This window comes from Loxodonta africana, chromosome X, assembly GCF_030014295.1.
Source record: "Loxodonta africana isolate mLoxAfr1 chromosome X, mLoxAfr1.hap2, whole genome shotgun sequence".
Lineage (NCBI taxonomy): Eukaryota > Metazoa > Chordata > Mammalia > Proboscidea > Elephantidae > Loxodonta > Loxodonta africana.
In genome coordinates, this window is record NC_087369.1 from 1,462,141 (window position 1) to 1,477,495 (window position 15,355).

A 15,355-nucleotide genomic window follows, 5' to 3' on the forward strand; every position below is an offset into this window, starting at 1 on the left:
CAGGTTAAATAGCTCTCCTTGAAGGGAACCCCGGGTCCAGAGAGACAGCAGGTTGACGACTGAGAGCATGAAGTTGTCAGGGAACTCAGAAAAGCAGACTTTTTAAAACATCTAAAAAGCCGTTTTTAAAACAAACATTTGGAGAAGCTGGGACCTTCGTGCAGACGCCATGGAGAATAGTGTGAGGGGTCTCAGAAAATTGAACATGGCATTATTGTGTGACACAGCAATTCCATTCCTAGGTACACACCCAAGAAACTCAAAAGCAGGAACTCAACCAGGTACTTGTACACCTGTGTTCACGGCAGCACCATTCACAATAGACAAAAGGCAGAAACAACTGTAAAACCCAAAAACCAAACCCATTGCCTCAGTGACCGTTATAGGACAGAGTAGAACTGCCCCAAGGGGTTTCCAAGGAACGGCTGGTGGATTCGAACTGCCGACCTTTTGATTAACAGCCGAGCTCTTAACCACTGCGCCAGTAGGGTCTCAAAACAACATAGGACCCAGCAGTTCCACGCCTGGATACATACCCAAGAGAACCGAAAGCAGAGATTCAAACACACAGATGCACTGTGTTCACAGCAGCTGAAAGGTGGAAACAACGCAAGTGCCCACCAACAGATGAATGGGTAAACACTGCGTGGTGCACCCGTACAGTGGAGTACTACTCAGCCGTAAAGAGAAGTCAAGTCCTCTTGCCACAACATGGGTGACCCTTGGCAACAGCGACGCTAAGTAAAAGAACTCAGACACTGAAGGACAAATACCGTCTGATCCCATTTACATGAAATACCTAGGATAGGCAAATGCAGGGGCACCAGAGTTGATTGGTGATTATCAGGTGCTCAGGGCAGGGTGGGAGGGTGGGAAATTAAAAAAAAAAAAACAGATGAAGAAAACCTTTTTCATCTCCCACCTACGGGCACTGGTAGCAGGTACTGTGCGTGCAGGCTGCAATTCCTTCACCAGCTCATGTTTAATTAAAACATTTCAGCCCCTGTTTCAGTCATCTAGTGCTGCTATAACAGAAATACCACAAGGAGGTGGCTTTAACAAAGACATTTGTTTCTTCGCATTAAAGTACCTTAAAAGTCCAAATTCAGGGCGTCAGCTCCAGGGGCAGGCTTTCTCTGTCGGCCTTCTCATCTGTGTTCCCACAGACTAGGAGCTTCTCCCCACAAGGATCCCGGGTCCAAAGGACGCACTTCTGCTCCCAGCTCTGCTTTCTTGGTGGTATGAGGTCCCCTGTCTCTGCTCACTTCTCTCTTTTATATCTCAAGAGATGGCGTCAAGACACAATCCAACCTTGTAGGTTGAGTCCTGCTTCACTAACACAACTACTGCCCACCCTCCCTCATTAACACCATAGAGGCAGGATTTACAGCATACAGGAAAATCACACAATACCGGGAATCAGGGCCCAGCCAAACAGATACACACATTTTGGGGGGGATGTAATTCAATCCGTGACACCCCCAGTCGTGGTTTATTTCCATCCCCAAGCTTCTGCTGCAATTCTAAGAAGTGAAAAGTGAAATAGGCATGACAGACAAGATGTTTTTCCTTCCCCAAAATGGCTTTTTGTCGTGTCGGAGTGAGGTCCCTGGGTGGAACAAATGGTTTACGTTCTCCATACCTAAAAGTTAAGGAGCCTTGGTTGCAAAGTGGTTAACACTTGGCTGCTCACTGAAAGGTTGGCTGGTGGAGCACACCCTGCAGCTCCATGGGAGAAGGACCTGGTATCTGCTCCTATCAAGATTAAAAGAAGGATTACAGCCTAGGAAACCCTATGGGGGCAGTTCTGCTGTGTCACATGGGGTCGCTATGAGTCGAAATCATCTCGACGGCACGGACAACAACAGCCCACCCCGTGGCGCCATGGAAGAAAAGTCTGGCCATCTTCTTCCATAAAGATGACAGCCAAGAAAACTCCACACCTGGGTTCTGCTGGGTCACATGGCGTTGCCCCGAGTTGGAACTGACCGGATGGCAGCTAACAGAACAACATCGTTGTTTTGAGGTCCCTGGGTGTTATTGGGAGCCCTGGTGGCGCAGTGGTTAAGAGCTCAGCTGTGGACCAAAAGGTCGGCAGTTGGAATCCACCAGCCGCTGCTTGGAAACCGTATAGGGCAGTTCTCCTCTGTCCTACAGGGTCGCTCTGAGTCGGAATCAGCTCGACAGCAGTGGGTGAGTTGCTTCAGAGATGGGGTTTCTGTCTGGGGGGAGGACAAACATTTGGAAATGGGTGGTGGTGAAGGTCATACCACGTCGTGAATGTAATTGTCACCGAGTCCTACACTTAAAAAATGGTTAAAATGGCAAAATGTTTTATATATATATACACACACCCGTGTCTGTCTGAGCCCAGAACGCACCCAGTCGACCTCATCTGCCTGCCTCACGCTAGCCCTTCCTCTGCCCTGGACGCTTCCTCCCAGAGAGCCCTCCCTGGCCTGCTCCTGGGCCACCCGCTGACTGTCCTTCTTTTAATTGTGGTAAAACGTACGTTAACAACAGGAGCCCTGGTGGTGCGGTGGTTAAGTGCTGTCTTGTGTTTCCCGGTTTGCGAGTTTTCCACCTCAGACGCGGTGCAGTCTTACCACTTCTCTATCGCTGTCTGTTAGTGGAAGATGTTTGCGTTTTCCTTCTCTGACAGGTTGCCCCCTTACCCAGGTTCCGGCTTTCGCAGGCTTTACTGTGTATCGGTTGTCGTTAGGGGCTGTTGTTTCCGACTCCTAGCGACCATTTGCACAACAGAATGAAACACTGCCCGGTCCTGCACCAGCCTCACAGTCGTTACGCTTGAGTCCCTTGTTGCCGCCACTGTGTCAGTCCATCTCTCTCTCTCTTTTTTTAAACTGTATATTACCGACTTTTAAAAAAAATGGTCGTTGTGAAATAAGGTGCGGAAGAGCACACTGTAGGATCCGGCTTTTATGAGGTAGATGTTCAGAGTAGGCAGGTGCATAGAGACAGAAAATAGGTGACCGCTTCCTGGGGCTGGGGGCAGAGTGGGGTGGGGAGTCACTGCTCAAGGGGACGATGAATTTCTGTTTGGGGGGATGAGAAGGTGTTGGACATCAGTGACGGTAGCACCACACACTGAATGTGATGATGTCCCTGAATTGTACCCTTAGAAATGGTTAACATGGCAAACGCGTTGTTACATATAAAACCCGTTGCCATGGAGCCGATTCTGACTCATAGTGACCCTATAGGACAGAGTAGAACTGCCCCGTAGCATTTCCAAGGAGTGGCTGCTGGACTGGAACTGCCAGCCTTTTGGTTAGCAGCCATAGCTCTTAACCAGTGCACCAAGGTTTTTGTTGTTATGTATGTTTTACCACAATTAAAAGGACAGTCGGGTTGCCCAGGAGCAGACCAGGGAGGGATCTCTGGAAGGAAGCCAATGGCTGAGCGTCCGGGCAGAGGAGGGGCTAGCATGAGGCACACGTGATGAGGTGGATTTGATGTCTTCCAGGGTCAGGCAGACATGGGTGTGACTGGGGAGGACGCTCCGGAAGGTGCCGGAGAGACCCATCAGGCAGCGTTCACTTCCAACATGGCAGGGAGCCGGTGGGGGGTGTTGACCTGGAGTGACACCATAGGATTGTGGAGAGCAGACATGCAGGGGAGGATTGGGAGCTGGTGGCCACGGGCGTCCACCTGTGATGTGCCAGTGGACCAGAAGAGGGGGTGAGGGGCCATGGGGAAGACGTGGTGGGTGTGGGGGACTTGGGCCGGATTGGACATGGGTGTCTAGGAAAGCCAGAGCATAGATGCTACACTACAGGGAACCCTGCGCTCTGCAAACAACCTCTCTCCCCTGCTTGAATTGAGTGGCGGGAATCACGTGAGAAATTCCAAGGGTGCTCTTCACTGGGACCCAGGCATTTGGTCCCATCTTCTCAGGACTCAGAGGCCCTGGGTGGTGTAACCAAAAGGCTGGATGTTCAAGTCCACTCAAAGGCCTGGCAATTTACTTCTGAAAATCAGCCAATGAAAACCCTATGAGTCACACCAGAGTAGAGTCCAATATAGAGCTGGGAGATGAGCCCCTTAGGTTGGAAGGCACTCGGAATTCACAGTGGTCACAGCAGTGGACTCAAGCTTACCAGCGATCGGGGAGATGGCGGAGGACCGGGCCCTGTTTCATCCTGTTGTATGTGGGGTCGCCGTGAGCCGGAGTCGGCTCGACAGCAACAGTGACTAATGGCCTTCATCATCTCTTCAGGGGCTTGTTGGCCATTTGTGTCTCCTCTTTAGAGAAATGTCTACTCAGGACCTTTGTCCCTTTTTTAAAGTGAGTTGTCTGTCTTTGCTAGTTTTTAAGGGGATAACTGACATCTTTGAATTGTGGTGTTGGTGAAGAGTATTGAATAGACCATGGACTGCCGAAAGAAGGAACAAATCTGTCTTAGGAGAAATACAGCCAGAGTGCAACTTAGAAGCAAGGATGGCGAGACTTCATCTCACATGCTTTGGACATGTCATCAGGAGGGATCAGTCCCTGGAGAAGGACATCATGCTTGGTAAAGTACAGGGTCAGCGGAAAAGAGGAAGACCTTCAGTGAGGTGGATTGACACAGTGGCTGCAACAGTGGGCTCAAGCGTAACAATGATTGTGAGGATGGCGCGGGACCAGGCAGTGTTTCGTTCTGTGGTACACAGGGCCAGAACCGACTCGACGGCACCTAACAGCAGTAACAGTTTTTAAGGAACTTCTGTGAGCGTGTGGTGTTTTCTGGTTTAAACCCGGCCGATGAAGATTTTCTTCTGTCAGGGGGGCTCTGACGTCTTGTGGCAAGAAACGTGAGCTGGTTAGGGGCTGAGTACTGGTGGCTTTCACACGGATGACAGGCCGACGGGTGGGTCTTGCCCACCCCAGGTTTAAATTCTATTACTAATATTCAGGACTGAGCTTCTGAAAAGGTTAATCCAAGTGTCGTCCTTGACTGAAGCTTGTCCCCTGGGCTCCAATCTCAGCAGTGTGTCCGCAGCCGTTCTCAACACTCAATCTCATCACCTGAGTAATCCACTTAGCTGCCGATCCCAGAGAAATCCTGGGGCAGCCGGGGATTTGGCTTTGGGGTCTTATCAAATCAATGAGACAGAGTGCCTATGCCTCCTGTCTTCTTGTAAGTCCCCCCACGGAGGGCCTTCGTGGCACCTGCTTTCAACTTTTTAGCAGCACGTCTCCCTCAAGTTCTTTAGTTTTTAAATTTATTTAAATTTATTGTATTGCATTGTTGAGAGTATACACAGCAGAACACATACCAATTCATCAATTTCTCCATGTGGCATGCAGTGACGTTAATTACATTCTTCGAGTTGTTGGACCATTCTCACCCCCCTTTTCTGAGTTGTTCCTCCCCCATCCACATAAACTCACTGCCCCCTAAGCTTCCAATCTCACCTTTCCAGTTGCTGTTGTCAGTTGATCCCACTTAGATAGTTCTTAAAAGAGCACAATGCAGAAGGCAGACATTTTTTTACTAGTTAAGCTACACTGTTGTTTGATTTAAAGATGACTTCAGGGGATATTTTTGGTTTAAGCTTTCAAGATTATCTCAGGACAATAGTTTTGGAGTTTTATCCGGCCTCCATGGCTCCAGAAGGTATGAATTCCATGAAAATTTGACGTTCTGTTCTGCATTTTTCTCCCTGTCGATCAGGATTCTTCTACAAAATGATCAGTAGTGGTAGTCAGGTTCCATCCAGTTCTTCTTGTCCCATGGCAGTTACCAAAGTTCTTATGGCATGTGTTTGTTGTTGTTAATTGCCATTTAGTTTGCTCCAACTCATACAGACCTTACGTACAACAGAGCATAACGTTGCCAGGTCGTGCGCCATCCTCACAATTGTTAGTATGTTTGAGCCCATCTTTGCAGCCACTGCCAGTCCATCCCATTAAGGGTTTCCCTCTGTTTTTGTTGACCCTCTACTTCACCAGCCTTCTCTCGCAGTTGGTCCCTCCTGATGACGTGTCCAAAGTCCGCAAGACGAAGTCTCACCATCCTCACTTCTAAGGAGCATTCCGGCTGTACTTCTTCCAGGACAGATTGGTTCCTTCTGGAAGTCCATGGTATGTCCGGCATTCTTCGCCAACACCAATTCAAATGCTTATATTTAGTTGCTGAAAAAAATGCTATTGAAAATGACTTCAAAGTTCAAGTCAATGGAATGTTGGGGACATGTTTGCTTACTATTGCGTATGCGGAGCCCTGGTGGCGCAGTGGTTAAGAGCTCGGCTGCTAACAGAAAGATCGGCGGTTGGAATCCACCATCTGCTCCTTGGAAACCCTACGGGGCAGTTCTGCTCTGTCCTGTTGGGTCACTATGAGTCAGAGTTGACTCGATGGCAATTTTTTTTTTTTTTTTTAATTATTGCATATGCATGTGAAAGCTGGACAATGAAAAAGAAAGACTGCAGAAGTGTTGGCAAAGAATAGTGACTATACCGTGGACTGCCAAAAGAACGAACAAATCTGTCTTGGAAGGAGTACAGCCAGAATGCTCCTTAGTGGCAAGGATGGTGAGACTTTGTCCATCATACTTTGGACATGTTAATAGGAGGGACCAGTCCTTGGAGAAGGACATAATGCTTGGTAAAGTAGAGGGTTGGGGAAAAAGAGGAAGACCCTCAACGAGATGGATTGACACAGTGGCTGCAACAATGGGCTCACACATAGCAACGCTTGTGAGAACGGCACAGGACCGGGCAGTGTTTCGCTCTGTTGTCCATAGGGTCGCCATGAGTCGGATCCAACTCAACGGCAATGAAGAGTAAGATTGAAAGCAAAGGAGAGAATCCCTTCGCACAGCTTTCCAAAGAGCCCTGAGCGGTGAAACTCAGCCCACCCCTCCCTCCTTCTCTCTGCATTCCAAGATGCCCAGTCCAATCCATAAAGTGATTAATCAATTCTAATGATGGGTGAGCATATTGGCTTGGATCTGTTCCATCACTAACGGTGCTATTTTAAGCCTGCAAACTCCTAAAGGCCAGGAGGATGAGAGGAAAGCCAGGGCGTGCCCCCAAGGATTGCAATCCCCTTAATAAGGTTAACGGCACTTTCTAGAATGACCTGCATTGGGCTCACTGCGGGGCAGCAGCACTCAGCAGTTGCCTGGTGCCCAGCCTGCTCACAGAGGGACCACCAACCCCAAGTCTGGTGCTGAGAGAATGGACTGTTCAGAGGACCGTGCCTACCGCCTCCTGAACGAGTATTCCAACGGCTTCATGATCTCCCAGGTAGAGGTGCTGGGGGGTCCTTGGTACTGGGTGTGCCTGGGTTCATGGCTCTGGTGTTTCCATGCTGACTCAGAGCAGAGGGCTGGCCGTTTTTCACCCTGGACCCCTATGGCAGTAAGTCACCATCACGGACCCTGTCTCAGAACCGAGTTTTGTTGGTTTTTTTTTTAATAATTTATTTGTTGAGAATATACACAGGAGAACATATAGCAATTCTACCATTTCTACATGTATGATTCAGTGATGCTCACTACATTCAGAATGGTGTTCTCATTTATTTTATATTTTTAAATTTATCTTGTTGAGAATATACCCAGCAAAATATACAATAACTTAACAATTTCTACATGTACAATACAGCGACATTGATTGCAGTCAGAATGGTGTTTTTATTTATTTTTTAATTAATTTTGTTGTTGGCAATCTACCCTGCAAATGTACAATAACTCAACAATTTCTGCACGTACAGTTCAGTGACGCTGATTACATTCAGGATGGTGTTCTCATATTTATTTTTAAATGAATTTTGTGGTTGTTGTTGAGGACATACCCGGCAAAACAAACACCCATTCAACAATTTCTACATGTACAATTCAGTGACATGGATGACATCCTTTACAGAGGCAAACGGCCACATCTTTTTTCCAAGGGGCTGCTGGTGGCTTCGAACTGCAGACCTTTTGGTTATCAGCTGAGTGCTTAACCCACCGCACCTAAACGTTAGGCTTCCAACACGTATGTGGGGGCGGGGGCACAATTCAATCATTAACAGGGAGATTGTGACAATGTGTGTCTAGGAGCAGGCCTGAAACTACCAGAATGTTGAACTGTTGTGTGCTAGCAGGATTTTGAGACTGAGGGTTGTCCCTGAGTGTGGCTCCCATCTGAGGGCCATCCCTGAGTGTGGCTCCCAACTGAGGGCCATCCCTGATAGTGGCTCCCATCTGAGGGCCACCCCTAAGCATGGCTCCCATCTGAGGCCATCCCTGAGTGTGGCTCCCATCTGAGGGCCGTCCCTGAGCATGGCTCCCATCTGTGAGCTGTCCCTTCGTTTCCCTGCTGCTCTGAGGTCCTCTTCACTGCCTGTGAGCTGGGAGTGTTCGACCTCCTTGCCGAGGCCCCAGAGCCTCTGGGCTCAGCTGTGGTTGCCGCTCGTCTGGGCACCAGCCCCCGCGGGACGGAGCTTCTCCTGGACGCCTGTGCATCCCTGGAGCTGCTGACAGTGGAGACGAGAGGAGAAAGAGGTAAGGGCGCTTTGCAGTTGAAGGCGGTATTTCAAATGTGTATCCTTGGCACACATTTTTTTACAAAGGTCCGGGGAGTCCATATTTTCTGTTTTGTAGTCCTTATGGTCCATTGCAACAACTCAACTCTGCCCTCATAGCTTCAAAGCAGCCAGAAACATCATGTAAACGAGTGTCCGTGGCTGTGTTCCAATAAAACGTTATTTACAAACACAGGCGGTGGGCCAGAAGCGGTACACAAGCTATAGCTTTCTGACCTGTGTTCTAGAGGTTTGCACGTGCTGATGTATGCAATCTCTATGAAGTATCCGATGAACAAGACAAAAACAAGGGCAGGAAAATCAGGGCGGAGCCATTTTTCATCAAATTGTTGTCGTTGGGTGTGGCCGGGTTGATTCCGACTCAAAATGACCCCAGGTGACGGAGGAGAACTGCCCCACATGGTTTTCTAGGCTGTAGTCTTTACGGAGCGGACTGCCAGTTCTTTCTCCCGAGGAGCCCCTGCTGTGTTTGAACCGCTGACCTTTCAGCCAGCAGACAGGCACCTCGCCATTGTGCCACTAAGTTTATTCCATTAAAGAGTTGTCAGTCATTATAAAAATACATTCTTATTTCAGTATTGGAGTAGTCTTTCTTGTAATGAATATGGTGATGGTAGATGGGAGGGTTTTTTGTTTTTTTTTTAGAAAAGTGTTCTTACTTTACAAAATTCAAAATTGTCAACCCTACATGGATCACCGAAATCATTTTTGCCCCACCTGCCACCTCTGCTAAACCAACCTTTCCATGAGGTTTGCAAAAAGTGAGCCCACAGGTGTGTCCGTCGCAGGGTCACTGCAAGGAAACCCCACCTGTAGGCACGTGGACCCTCCCAGGTGGGAACCGAGTCGAAGTCACCGCATTCCCTATGTGGTCAGGGGCTCTGACTCCTTCATCCTAGCCTTTGTGTCTTTCTTCAGCTGTCTGTCAGAACACGGAGCTCTCCAGAACCTTCCTCGCCAGGGCCAGCCCCAAGTCTCAGCACAACATGCAGCTCTACCTGTCCAGGACAACCTACCTGTGTTGGGGCCACCTGGCTGCAGCTGTGAGGTGGGCACATGGCTTCGATGTTCTGATGGTGTTCCAGATCTCTGTGAGGGCTGGCTCAAAGGGGACCAGCGAATGCAAATGCTAGGTCTGTTGTAGAACTGACCACCATATTGCTAGGCTTGGAAACTCATAGCCCACCTGAAATCACCTGGTGTGAGCCGTCAGCACGCACTGTTGTGATCTGGTTCCCAGTGACACGAGGACCCATATGCTTTCCTTGTCACTGGGGGTGTCATCTGGGCTAGTAAAGAGGCCCAGCAGGGAGGGATGGTAGGAAGGTGTGAGACAAGACTGGGGGCTGGCTAGAAAGGTCACTGTTTTACTCCACACCAGGGATTCTCAGCCTCAGCACTGTAGACATCTGGGCTGGGTCATCCTCTGTGGTGGGGCCGTTCTGTGCACTGTAGGGTACTGAGCAGCATCCCTGGTCTCCACCCCCTAGTGATTCTCTGTGGTGAGGGCCATCCTGTGCTCTGTAGGGTACTGAGCAGCATCCCTGGTCTCCACCCCCTAGTGATTCTCTGTGGTGAGGGCCATCCTGTGCTCTGTAGGATACTGAGCAGCATCCCTGGTCTCCACCCCCTAGTGATTCTCTGTGGTGAGGGCCATCCTGTGCTCTGTAGGGTACTGAGCAGCATCCCTGGTCTCCACCCCCTAGTGATTCTCTGTGGTGAGGGCCATCCTGTGCTCTGTAGGGTACTGAGCAGCATCCCTGGTCTCCACCCCCTAGTGATTCTCTGTGGTGAGGGCCATCCTGTGCTCTGTAGGGTACTGAGCAGCATCCCTGGTCTCCACCCCCTAGTGATTCTCTGTGGTGAGGGCCATCCTGTGCTCTGTAGGGTACTGAGCAGCATCCCTGGTCTCCACCCCCTAGCTATTCTCTGTGGTGGGGCCATCCTGTGCTCTGTAGGGTACTGAGCAGCATCCCTGGTGTCCACCCCCTAATTATTCTCTGTGGTGGGGGCCATCCTGTGCACTGTAGGGAGTTAGCAGCATCCCTAGTCTCCACCCCCTAGTTATTCTCTGTGGTGGGGGCCGTCCTGTGCACTGTAGGGTGTTGAGCAGCATCCCTGGTTTCCACCCCCAGTCATTCTCTGCGGTGGGGGCCGTCCTGTGCACTGTAGGGTGTTGAGCAGCATCCCTGGTCTCCACCCACTAGTCATTGTCTGTGGTGGGGCCATCCTGTGTACTGTAGGGTGTGGAGCAGCATCCCTGGTCTCCACCCCCTAGTTGTTCTCTGTGGTGGGGCCGTCCTGTGCACTGTAAGGTGTGGAGCAGCATCCCTGGTCTCCACCCCCTAGTCATTCTCTGTGGTGGGGCCGTCCTGTGTACTGTAGGGTATGGAGCAGCATCCCTGGTCTCCACACCCTAGTCATTCTCTGTGGTGGGGCCGTCCTGTGCACTGTAAGGTGTTGAGCAGCATCCCTGGTCGCCACCCCCTAGTCATTCTCAGTGGTGGGGGCCGTCCTGTGCACTGTAGGGTGTTGAGCAGCATCCCTGGTCTCCACCCCCTAGTCATTCTCTGTGGTGGGGGCTGCCCTGTGCACTGTAGGGTGTAGAGCAGCATCCCTGGTCTCCACCCCCTAGTCGTTCTCTGTGGTGGGGCCGCCCTGTGCACTGTAGGGTGTTGAGCAGCATCCCTGGTCTCCACCCCCTAGTCATTCTCTGTGATGGGCGGTCCTGTACACTGTAGGATGTTAGCAGCATCCCTGGTCTCCACCCCCTAGTCATTCTCTGTGGTGGGGGCCATCCTGTGCACTGTAGGGTGTTGAGCAGCGTCCCTGGTCTTCACCCCTAGTCATTCTCTGTGGTGGGGGCCGTTCTGTGCACTGTAGGGTGTTCAACAGCATCCCTGGTCTCCACCCCCTAGTCATTCTCTGTGGTGGGCGGTCCTGTACACTGTAGGATGTTAGCAGCATCCCTGGTCTCCACCCCCTAGTCATTCTCTGTGGTGGGGGCCATCATGTGACCTGTAGGGTGTTGAGCAGCATCCCTGGTCTCCACCCCCTAGTCATTCTCTGTGGTGGGGCCATCCTGTGCACTGTAGGGTGTTGAGCAGCATCCCTGGTCTCCACCCCCTAGTCATTCTCTGTGGTGGGGGCTGTCCTGTGCACTGTAGGGTGTTGAGCAGCATCCCTGGTCTCCACCCCCTAGTCATTCTCTGTGGTGGGGGCCACCCTGTGCACTGTAGGGTGTTGAGCAGCATCCCTGGTCTCCACCCCCTAGTCATTCTCTGTGGTGGGGCCGTCCTGTGTACTGTAGGGTGTTGAGCAGCATCCCTGGTCTCCACCCCCTAGTCATTGTCTGTGGTGGGGCCGTCCTGTGTACTGTAGGGTGTTGAGCAGCATCCCTGGTCTCCACCCCCTAGTCATTCTCTGTGGTGGGCGGTCCTGTACACTGTAGGATGTTAGCAGCATCCCTGGTCTCCACCCCCTAGTCATTCTCTGTGGTGGGGGCCATCCTGTGCACTGTAGGGTGTTGAGCAGCAGCCCTGGTCTCCACCTCCTGGTCATTCTCTGCGGTGGGGGCCGTTCTGTGCACTGTAGGGTGTTGAGCAGCATCCCTGGTCTCCACCCCCTAGTCATTCTCTGTGGTGGGGGCCATCCTGTGCACTGTAGGGTGTTGAGCAGCAGCTCTGGTCTCCACCCCCTGGTCATTCTCTGCGGTGGGGGCCGTTCTGTGCACTGTAGGGTGTTGAGCAGCATCCCTGGTCTCCACCCCCTAGTCATTCTCTGCGGTGGGGGCCGTTCTGTGCACTGTAGGGTGTTGAGCAGCATCCCTGGTCTCTACCCCCTAGTCATTCTCTGTGGTGGGGGCCATCCTGTGCACTGTAGGGTGTTGAGCAGCAGCCCTGGTCTCCACCCCCTGGTCATTCTCTGTGGTCGGGGCTGTTCTGTGCACTGTAGGGTGTTCAACAGCATCCCTGGTCTCCACCCCCTAGTCATTCTCTGTGGTGGGGGCCATCCTGTGCACTGTAGGGTGTTGAGCAGCAGCCCTGGTCTCCACCCCCTGGTCATTCTCTGTGGTCGGGGCCGTTCTGTGCACTGTAGGGTGTTCAACAGCATCCCTGGTCTCCACCCAGTAGATGCCAGTAACACCCTACCATTCAGTCGTGACAACCAAAATGTCTCCAGAATGGCCAGTGTCCCCAGGGGTGGGGGCGGGGTAGAAACACCTCCAGCTGAGAATCCCTGATGTACATTTTCTTTCTTAATTATTTTAACATCATTCACTCCTTGATCCCGGGTTGGTAGTTTAGCTGTGAAAACACCGGGGCTGAGTTTTGACATTTATTTTGTGAAATGCACATTTCTTCGTATCATTTACACACTTCTAATTGTTATTTGACGTCTACATGAGGCTCACCAGATGTACACGTCAGTGGTCACTGAATGTGTGGGTCCTTGGACCTCAGGACCTCAGTCTTTCTCTCTTCCCAGAGAGGGCAAGAACCAGTACACGAAGGCGTTCGGTGTTCCCTCCAACGAGCTCTTCACGGCCATCTACAGGTGAGGCCCTGGTTGGGACAGGGGGATGTTTGTGTTGAAAATGTCTGCAGGAGTGAATAAGTATGCCTGCATAGAACGACTTGGAAGGAACCACGCCTGGCATTGTCGTCTCAGGCTCATGGCAGCCCCATGTGTGTCCGAGTAGAACCGTGCTCCATGGGGTTTTCAGTGGCAGATTTTCGGAAGTGTAGATGGCCAGGCCTTTCTTCCTACTGCTTCGTAGTCTAGAAGGTCTGCTGTAACCTGTTCAGCATCACAGCAACACGCAAGCCTCCACTGACGGGTGGTGGGTACGTATGAGGGGTGTTGGCTGGGAATTGAACCCAGGTCTTTCTCATGGAAGATGAGAATGCTACCCCTGAACCACTGCTGCCCCCAACACACTAGATGCCAGTATCAACCCCTTCCCTCAGATGTGACAACCGAAATGTCCCCAGACTTTGACAACTGTCCCCTGGGGGGCTAAATCACTCCTACATGAGAACTACTGCCCATAGATGGCTGGGTTGATAGATAGATGATGGGTAGATGGATAGATAAATACATAGATAGCTACACAGATGATAGATGGATGGACGGATAGCTAGGTGGCTTATGACTGAAAGATTAAAAAAAAAATCAAACCAGTTGCCATCAAGTTGACTGAATCGTGGCAACCCATGCGTGTCAGAGTAGAACTGCGCTCCACAGGGTTTTCTATGGCTGATTTTTTGGAAGTAGATCACCAGGCCTTTATCCTGAGGTGCCTCTGGGTGGACTCGAACCTTGAACCTTTCAATGTAGCCGAGCACATTCACTGTTTGTGCCACCAGGGACTCCAGAGAACATTTCGTTCCCACCACACTCGGGTCCCCCTGAGCTGGGGAAGCATGGGGGCAGCCCTTGGGCCCCCATCCTGAGTAACACCACAGCACGATAGCCTGTGATTAGCTTCACAAAGGCGAGACTTGCAACGGCACTGTTGGGCCCGGGGTCCGGCTCCTTCCTCGGCAGAGGGTGACCTGTGTCACAGCTGTGGGTCTGTGTGAGTCTCACCGGGTAGTTCCCTCCAGGTCCGAGGCCGAGCAGCTGCAGTTCATGCGAGGCCTGCAGGAGGCATGGAGCGTCCATGGGGGAGCCGTGATGGCCGCCTTTGACCTATCACCCTTCCCGCTCATCTGTGACCTTGGAGGTGAGTGTTGACCCCAGAGGTGGAGCTGGTCCACAGATCTGGTGGGGGAACCTTGTGCTTACCTGTCGTGGTGGTTGTGGTTGTTAGCTGCCGTCCAGTCGGCCCCAACTCACGGTGACCCCATGTACAACAGAACGAGATGCTGCCCACTCCTGTGCCATCCCCATGATGGGTTGCAGATCAGACCGTTGTGATCCATAGGGTTTTCTAGGCCTGGAGATCTCCTTCCAAAAATCAGGGTTTGAACTGGCTCACAACGATTCAGGAATGGTTCAGTCATTGCTGACGTCAACAAGGGCAGCATATGCGTTGCCTAGCAACCAAATCTGTTGCTGTGGGATTTTGACCCAAGTCGGAAACAGCAGGACCCCACTCAGTGATGACGGCCCACTGTGCCACTTTGAATGTGTGTCATCTCCACAGTCCTGCCAATAATCCAGTCTCTGCATGGATCCCCAAAGTTTTGGGAGCCTGGCGCGGGAGATTGGTTTATTAGCAGGACTATTCAAAGCCGTGCGGTTGGCCGCCGTCTTTGAGCAGGGCATAGCTGTTGCCTACGTGGGTCGAAATCCCACAGGCAACAGATCTGGTTGCTAGGCCATGCATAGCTGCCCTTGTTTACGTTGGCAATTACCAAGCGGTTCCTGAACCGTTCCAAACCGGTTTGAAGCCCTGCCAAAAAATCAGCCGCTGAAAACCCTGTGTAGTGCAATTCTACTCTGACACATGTGGGGGCACAATGAGTTGGGGTCGACTTAATGGCAACTGGTTTGTAACAGTCTCTGGGTGGTGCAAACAGTTAACATGCTAGGCTGCTCACCAAAAAGTCGGAGGTTTGAATTCACCCAGAGGTGCCTTGGAAGAAAGGCCTGGCAATCTGCTTCTGAAAAATCAGCCACTGAAAACCCTGTGGAGCACAGTTCTCCTCTGGTACACGTGGGGGCGCCATGAGTCAGAGTCAATGGCAACTGGTGGAGAGCTCCTTGGGGTGGAAACCTGAGAAATAGTCCCAGGCTAGCACTCTCCAGGACTCTGAGCATGCCTGCGTGTGGTGTTGGGAAGGGTCCTCCTTCCTCGTTTTTTC

At 51.4% G+C, this 15,355-nt stretch overlaps 1 protein-coding gene across 5 annotated transcripts in view; it reads left to right on the forward strand.

Annotated features, from left to right (window-relative positions):
• Positions 1 to 7,085: 7,085 nt before the first annotated feature.
• Positions 7,086 to 15,355, forward strand: part of ASMT (acetylserotonin O-methyltransferase) — a 29,486-nt gene continuing 21,216 nt past the window's right edge. For all 5 annotated transcript variants that reach the window (XR_010319708.1, XR_010319706.1, XR_010319707.1 and 2 more), the window contains exons 1-5: positions 7,086 to 7,258; positions 8,328 to 8,502; positions 9,462 to 9,591; positions 13,032 to 13,100; positions 14,153 to 14,271. Coding sequence is in view for 2 of the 5 variants with exons in the window: in XM_064277884.1 (XP_064133954.1) it covers positions 7,190 to 7,258; positions 8,328 to 8,502; positions 9,462 to 9,591; positions 13,032 to 13,100; positions 14,153 to 14,271 (562 nt within the window). In the remaining 3 variants the exon portion in view is untranslated. The remainder of the gene's footprint in view (positions 7,259 to 8,327; positions 8,503 to 9,461; positions 9,592 to 13,031; positions 13,101 to 14,152; positions 14,272 to 15,355) is intronic.